The sequence below is a fragment of the Trifolium pratense genome, linkage group LG3 (assembly GCF_020283565.1).
Source record: "Trifolium pratense cultivar HEN17-A07 linkage group LG3, ARS_RC_1.1, whole genome shotgun sequence".
NCBI lineage: Eukaryota > Viridiplantae > Streptophyta > Magnoliopsida > Fabales > Fabaceae > Trifolium > Trifolium pratense.
Genome location: NC_060061.1, coordinates 34,794,338 through 34,803,183, shown reverse-complemented (window position 1 = coordinate 34,803,183; position 8,846 = coordinate 34,794,338). Strand labels below are relative to the sequence as shown.

The following is an 8,846-nucleotide window of genomic DNA, read 5'->3' as shown; positions in this document are numbered from 1 at the left end:
TCTTTGAAATAACTTGACATATAGTAATATTTATTCAAGGCTTTCTTATTTTCATAAATAAGTTTTGACTTCTAAATACACTTTCACTCTATGCAAACATTATATATTGAATTATTTATTTTTTAATAATGCTAACACAGCAACACTATTGCCTTTTTCTTTCCAAAAATTTATCATTTTATATTTTTATTCAATCATGGTGTTTTATTTTGTAATAATTATAATTATGTGTTTTATTTATCTGAAGTGTGAATGCAAGTCCTGTTTATAAGTTAAATCAAAGAGACACCCATAATGCTCTTTAAGACAGATAAAAAGTTACACGACACCTTTGTCCAGACACTGTATACAATTAGAGTTGGATTCCATAACATGATTCTTGCACTTTAATATATTAAATGCGAATAATAACAATAAAATTCAAACAAATAAAAGGAACCATGATCATTATATTACAAATATTCCAGACGAATCAGGAACCTGGATTCTTTGTTTTTCAAGACTTCAGCTGCTGCTGAATAACCAATGAGTGTGTTAGAACTTAGAACTCTGATTCTGAAAATGGATTCAATGTCCTTTTCTTTGAGATCTTCATAGGCAGTGAGCTTTGACTTTGATCTGAAATAGCCTCTTCTTAGCAACAACTACTTGCGGATGAATCAGACTGGAGTGCCTTGTCCTTAAAAATGTTCTTTTTGTTCCCTTTCGAACCCTCGGCTAAGAGGCTAGGTGTGTCCAAAATCTGAATGCACACACAGACCAAAACTTATACTTAAAAACTGTCATATTCAATGATGTTAGCATATTGATTATCACAATTCAAAATATACAATCTGATTCACATTTATACATGGGAGGGATATCTATTGAAAGGATTAACGTGCTATAAGAGTTAAGAGGAACAATTATGATGAAATTGATGAGAACCCTAATTTTTGGAAATAAATCATAAAGTTCGGGGTATTTTAGGCTTTTCCGCACCCCTTTGGTGGCCTAAATTCTCATATTACGTGATTACTTTTCTCTGTGCACCGTTTCTTGTTACAACATTTCTCAAATACTTCAACGCTCTTCTCCTTCAACACTCGCTTTAAAAGTATGATTTTACATACTTTTAGAACTTGTCATTAATGGTTTGTCATTTTGTTTCCTTTTAGAACTTGCTTATGCTTTATGTTGATGGGATGGGATATCATTTTGACTACTTCTAGAACTTGATGGAATGTTATCTAGTCTTTTATTTAGAACCTATTTTGATGGTAAATGACAATATTTAGTATAATTATTAAGTATGAAAGTCCCTTTAATTTCTTGTGTTTTTCTATTTTTAGTATTAATGTATGTTGTTGGAATTTATGTTTAATTTGTACATGGATTTTTGGTCTTCACAATAGCGGTCATCCCGCTACCCGCTATAGCATTTTTTGGGGTCGGCACTACACGGCGCTTTATGAGATTAACAACATAGATTTATACTGATGATCAGGAAACAGAACAAAATAAAGTTATATGACTTTACTTTTTAATACCGGCCACTTATGCACAACTCATAAATTATGATTTTAATATGTCAGTGCTTTTGCAAGTATGGTTAACGGCATAATGAATATATGCAGCAGACCTATAAGGGACAAAAGTTATGTAAGGAAATGGGCAGATGCGTCCTCAACATACCTTCAAAACAAGCTCTTCAAAGCAATGTTGTACGTTAACCCGAGTTTTAGCACTGCATTCAATAAATAGGCAACCATATTCCCTTGCAAAGTCTGTTCCCTCTTTCTTTGTCACAGCTCTATCACTCTCCTGCAAAGCAAATATTAACCACCTGCATGTCAACTCCTCTAATTGAGAGAGAGAGAGAGAGAGAGAGAGAGAGAGAGAGAGAGTAACATGCTCTAATTCAGTGACTAAATCTGAACAATAAATGCCACGTGTTGCAGAAGACTGGAGACATCTAACTTACAAGACTCGAAAATTGAAATGATTTTTTAAGGCCCATAATATGGAAATGGTTTCCAGTGTGCCAATGGCATCCTATTGTGGATCATTCAATGTAATTCATTATTTATGTTTACTTATATACTATGTAGAATAAAATCATACAAAAATAACCTTCCTCCTTATGTTTCTTATCTAAAGAAAATCAAAGGATGATGACAATCCTACTAGAGTAACTTAAGAGAAAATGGGAAAATGAAGATAAGTCATCACAGCCAAGGAATCTAGAAGCACTAAAACTGATAACACAACAAAATAGACCATAGACAAGTATGCTAGCCCAAAAAAGCTCCATAATCCCTTTGTGACACATTCCATATCAGAAATCACACATTGACTTCCTCACAGGTCACTCCAACATTGAAATCAGAAAAATATGGTCCATCCATAAAATTAAAGATGAATTACTAAAATGAAAACCTTGAGAAGATTGAATAATACATGGAAAAATGAAGGAAGTGCGTGATTGTAAACTTCCTAAAAGAATATACCTTATCCACTTTATTTCCAACAAGCATCTTGATGCAATCCGGATTTGTTGAATAAAGTTCTACTTCCTTAGCCCATACCTCAGAGAGATTTGTAAATGTATCTCGCCGAGTAACATCATAAGCTGCAGCAGTTTAAGGAATGAAATGCAGTTAAACAAACACAAAATTTCAACAGTACATTTACAGTTTCCTAAACTCCACAGAGCAGTCAACATAATGTATCCATAAAGATATGCAGGTCATTTCCAAGTAAATCCGATCAATAACTTCAACAAAAAATTTAGATATTGAATTGCCACAACTCCATTGGATGAAAGAGCGCTTACTTAACAGGCCATAGCATGATTTAGATAGGAAAGTAGTTTTAAAGTGTGCAACTGCCAATATCATATTTAGAATAATTAAGAGGAGCTGCGGTTGGGATTACTTAGGTCTTAAGGGATTATAAATAATTATAATCAGGACAGAGGAGGTAATTTTGTACATTTGATAGTTGCTGTGAAAACAGAAGTGGAGGCGAAACCCAGGGAAAAATTATAATCTCCATTTCCTGCTTAATTTTCAATAATACACTTCTATTCCTTTGATTCTATCTTTCTTCCATTAAAATTTTTCGGTTTCCTAACAAATTGTTCGGACCTGCCAGATCTTTTGCTGACGGAGAAATGAAGGTGGCAGCAGTGTCATTGCAGGAAGCCATGATAATGGATTTCAGACTTTCAGTCTTGTCTGTGGGCGTCTAACATTTATGAAATCAAAAAGATGTTTGTTGTACTTGTATCAATAAAGATAAGTTAAAAAGGTTGGGATAAGTTAGGTTTGTTACATAGTAAGAAATGATTATCATAAATAAGGAAAGTTGGGATAGAAGCAGTCACTCCATACATCTGATAGATTTTATGCAAGGAATGTAAAGGGGGAACTTTTGGGGAGATTTCCATTCTACGTTTTATTTTCAGTTTTCAATACATATTGCAATTTGCAATTTCGCTGAGCTCAAAACATATTGGTTCATGAAAGAACTCACCATAACCAAATAGAATCTATGTCGAAAAATAATGTAGATGCAACAAGGAAAAATATGGTAGTTGTAGCAGGGAAGAAACAAGGAGAAAAGAGAACAGAAGAAAGAAGTAACCAAACAAAGGTGAGAGGTGAAACAGCGAAGGAAAATCAATATACGAATATTGTGAGGGCGTGGTGCGAGAGAAGACGAGTGAAAATCCCTAACGACTGAGTTCTGGACAATCAGGCAAACCCACAACCTCCACTAGTACTATCAAACGTCGATCCCCTTGCAGTGGCCAAAGAGATCCCGGTAACATTGATTCTAGTAGGCAGTAGCGCACACACCACACGGAAGCTGCAAGATGCTAACCCAGTTGTGATGGCAATTGGGACGATAAGCACATAATATTACAAATTTGATTTTGATGAGCAAAAAAAAACAGATGAGACGGATGGGCATTCCATGCTTGACCTAATGGGCCGTACACAAATGCATCTCAATAATGTGATCCATGAGAGAAGGGTAACTAGCAATGTCTACCAACCTAACTTATTGTTTGGACTTAATCAACCAAATCTCTGGAATACGAGGAGAGACGGTTGTTTTTTTACTATGCCTACTACAACAGTATAAACCATGGATAATCACAAAGCTATTGCCATTGCAACCTATTAGGATCCTGTAGTGGAAATTACATGAGTCGAGTTTATACGAACAATGGAACAGAAAGAGATTTCGGGAGGCATTAAGTTGAAAGGAGACGTTCATTCTACTACAACTACAACATGCCCAACCAACTGTCTTTTTGTATTCAACCTTGAGTACTAAGTTGCTATTGAAGAGGATGGTCTTGTTAGGATAGTAAAGAGGACACAAAGTAGTTGGGATTAGTCAGGCTAGTTTGTTAGAAGGACTATAAATATGGAAAACCAAGATTTAGGAGCTCATTCAGTACATTTGATAGGTGTTGTGATAGGAGAAGTCTTATGTGGAGAATTCTATTCTCTATTTTCAGTTCAGTTTTCTATAGTGCAGTTTTTTTATTCTTCCTATATTTCTATCCTTCCGATTTCTCCAGGTTCCAAACAATCATTAACGCATAGTTATGTTATGAAGAGCAACATTAATGGTTTTCAACTCATACAATAAGATTCAATTCCAAGATTCAGCATGGGTAATGGAAAATGACTAAAAGGTGCATAAAGTTTATTAATGCAAGTAATCAATTAGTTACATCATACATGCTCGAGAGTTAAGATCATCATGAAAGATTAATTTTAAAATCACCTCCACACTTATCCTCAACCATTACAGTCACTAATTTCTACAATGTCCCATATAGCCACCTCTAGTCATATGGAGGAAAATTGACACAACACAACTTATGCATTTAACCATGCACCGAAAGCATAACAAACTCAATATGGAAGAAAATTGACTTTAGCCCCTATTAGCCAAGAACCAACTCCCTTACACCATAATCATAGACTGCACCAGATTTTCTAACAGTATAAAGACAGTTAACTTCAAAAAGAAAATTGACATGTATGTTTGGTTCCGCTGTTTTTTTTTTTTTTGCATTGATGTTTGGTTCCGCTTTTAGATGGGCTAGAATTAATTTTGATATGTTTGGTTTCTTTAGAGTGGAATTGAATTGATTTTTTTTTTTTTGGTTTAGTAGCCAAGTGGCTAGAATTTTCACCTTAAAGGTGAATAAGTGGAGTATTTGGGGTTCGAACCCCGACTCCTGCATAATATATGCAAATTCCCTACCAATTGAGCTAAGCTCAAGGGGACGAATTGAATTGATTTTATTTAAAGCTAGAAATTGTAGCTTCTCATTTTAGAATTGATTTTTACACTTAAATTTATTGTTCAACTCACTTCTACATGAATGTATCCAAACATAAACCACTTTAACTTCAACTCAATTTTACATAATTCATTTAAAATCAGATTTTGTCGGCGCAAAACCAAACATACAAATTATTTATGACTGAGGGAACGGTGGCCAGTGCATCAATAAACAACAACATGAAACTCACCCATAATGATCCCTTGTGCACCTCGGTAATAAGAACTCGTTAGTGTTCTGAATCTCTCTTGACCAGCTGCATAATTAATCATCATCATCATCATCATCATCATCACATTATACATTTAAACACAACGAAACGGAAACATAAGTTCACACACAGACAGACCTGTATCCCAAATGGCAAGCTTCAACTTTTTACCTTCCACAGTGACATATTTGACCTTAAAATCAACACCTACATTAACAACCAATGCAATGAATGGTTATGATTAATTGAGATTATGATAATAATGAGAATGAAATTATTATTGTGAGATGCATAAACATAAAGAATGAGGAAAAACGGACCAATTGTAGGAGAAAGATCTTCGAAAGCATCAGCGGTGAAACAGAGGAGGAGACTACTCTTGCCAACTCCGGAATCACCAATCATCAATAATTTGAACAAATAATCGAATTCCTGATTCGAACTCGAATCCATCGTAATTAACTGATTCGATCATAAAATAACAATTGAATTATTTAATTAAATAACCAGATTTCAATGTCGTTTGATTAAGAGAAAAGGATCATTGGCATCAAAATAGAACGAGAGAGAGAGAGAGAGAGAGATTGCATACCTAGAAGGAATTAAGAAGATGAAATGATTCATTCATAGAGAGAAGAAGAATTGATATTTGATTGAAGATGAAATTTTAACGGAAAAATAAGAAAGGAACAACTGTGTCCGAATTACCAGGTCGCTGTTCCACTTTCCTTTCGTTTCTTTTTCGAGTGCATCTCATAAATTATCACTTTTCTGTTTTTACTCTGTTTTATTTACGACTTACGAGTAAACGCTAAATATTTTATTGAAATTTCAAAATTCGTCAAACATCCTCGAAATTTGGAAATAAGAAACTATAAAACTTCAATCAAATTACCTCCTGACGTTGACTCTGACTGATAGTGTCATGGGGCAATTTGATTGATTTATTTATAATTTCATGGGATATTTGTTTATTTCCAAATTTCATGAGGATATTAGACGAATTTTAAAATTTCAGGAGGTATTTGATAGTTTACTCTTTTATTTATTTACTACTCTCTTCATTTTTTATCTATTTAATTTATGAGAAAACTAAATAGACAATGATATATTATTACTATTTTTTTGGTACAATATTATTATTACTATTATTATTTAATGAATTTAATTTATATGTATCGTCGGTGTAAAGATATTTTGCACATGCGTCCAATAATATACAGACACATCAATTTTGGTCATTAAAAACACATGATGTGTCACATTTATTAAATGATGTGGCAACGCGTCATTGGATGTATGTGTAAAAAAAATTACACTGACGGTGCACAACAATTAAACTCTTATTTAGTATAAAAAATTAGGAAAATGTTAAACAGTGCCCCCGGGGCACTGGTTAAGGAAGCAAAAATAGTAATTTGGCATTGGAGTTTGTGCAGTCAACTCCTCGAAAGTTTAAAAAAAGTATTTTTCTTTTCAAAACTTTCTGTTTTTGGTTTCCTTAACCAGTGCCCCGGGGGCACCGGTTAACATGACCCTAAAAATTATTCATTTATCCATTATTCATCCAATCTATTCAATAATGACTCCACCCAATCCATCCATAAGTAAAAAAATTAATTAATGGATTGGATCCAATGCATCCACCTTAATTTTAAAAATCAAATGAATCATTCACTATTATTAAATATTAATTTTGAATTCAATGGATTGTCAATTTTTTTAAACAAAAATAAAAAGAAACAAACAACTAAAAAATCAAAAATAAAAAAGTTGATCGGTAAAAAAAAAAAGTTGAATTGTTAAAAATTTTCATTTGTCCCCTATCCCAAATAAAAAGAGAGGTAGGAGGTGGTGGCTGACCGCCGGAACTTCTCCACTTGTCGTTACGTCACCCACCGGAGTTCTGCCGCCCGCCGTCATGAGACTGTCGGAAAACTTGTATTCGCCGCCATGGGCTGCCGTGCAGGCATCAAAGGTCCGAGGTTGACCGGCGGATACCACCACCTGCATTTATTATTTATTAAATTCTATTATTAAAAAGATAAAAAATAAAAAAAAATAAAGGGGGCGGGGGGGATAATGTTTTGGCTTAGTATTTAAAAGAAAAAAAATTGTTTTTAAAATATGAAATAATTTAGTAGATGGATTGGAAATTGGATGGATATTCATCTATTTAAAATACCATAATGGATGAGATAGATTGAATTTTATCGCTAACACCGTGTTTGTTTAGATAGATTTACAAAAGAGAAAAATAAGAAAGAGAGAGAGATAACAAAGAAATTAGTTATTTGTATGGTTTGGATGAGAAGAGAAATATAATAGTTACTACCTGCCAAAAATAAATCTCTCCATATTATGAGAGATTTGTGTGATAAAAAATGAAAATAAACAATTTTACAACAATACCCTCATTCAACTAGTTTATTTTCTTGTAAAAAAAGATAAATTTGTTATTTTCTCTCTTCCCACTTTTCTATTCATCCAAACCATATAAAATTTTTGTCCAATTTCTCTTCTCTCTTATTTCTCTCTTTCCTATCTCTTTGATATCCAAACATGGTGTAATGGATGGATTAGATTGGATTGTCTGAATGAATTTTAATGGATTGTTTATGGGTTATTTTGATCCATCCATTAGCAATCCAATTCAAATACATCCAATTCATCCATTTTGACACCCGTAGTATAAATTAACTATACTTTACACACAATTCTTTCTAAATATTTTAATACTACTGCATGTTTGAATTAGAGATCAAATTTAAGACTTTGACTAAACAAAACCCGCTTAATCTCATCTAACATCTCTTGGATAATATAATGATATATTTTTTTAATCAACCAAAGAGTCAAATATATTAAAAATAAGGCAAATGCTAAATAGTGCCCCAGGGGCACTTGTTAAGGATTCAAATTTAGAAAGTTTTACTTGAAAATAGTGTAGTCAATACAACAAAAGTCTATATTTTGATGTTTTCCATGCACAACTTTTATTTTATTTCTTCTTTTGGTTCCTTAACTAGTGCCCCGAGGGCACTGGTTAGCAAGACCCTAAAAATAAAACATACGTTCAATATTAGCACAAGATATATACAACTAGTTTAACTTACCCGTGCGATTGCACAGGTTAATGTTCAATGGAAAATATAAATTATTAAAATTTTATTATTTTGTGATTTTTTAATTATTTATAAAATTATTTTTTTATTTAATGTAATTTATTTAAATATAAAAAATAATACTCTTTTAGTGATTTTAAAAGGGAAGCAGGGTGGA

General features: G+C 33.0%; 1 protein-coding gene across 1 annotated transcript; it reads right to left on the bottom strand.

The window, feature by feature from the left end:
- Positions 1-295: 295 nt before the first annotated feature.
- LOC123916911 (ras-related protein RABC1-like) lies at positions 296-6,321 on the bottom strand. The gene is made up of 7 exons (XM_045968493.1): positions 6,157-6,321; positions 5,885-6,026; positions 5,703-5,771; positions 5,544-5,609; positions 2,490-2,611; positions 1,675-1,803; positions 296-742 (listed from the first exon to the last, which is right to left on the bottom strand). The coding sequence occupies exons 2-7, from the start codon at positions 6,015-6,017 to the stop codon at positions 635-637; spliced, it is 627 nt and encodes a 208-aa protein (XP_045824449.1). The 5' UTR covers positions 6,018-6,026; positions 6,157-6,321; the 3' UTR covers positions 296-634.
- Between the last annotated feature and the right edge of the window lie 2,525 nt (positions 6,322-8,846).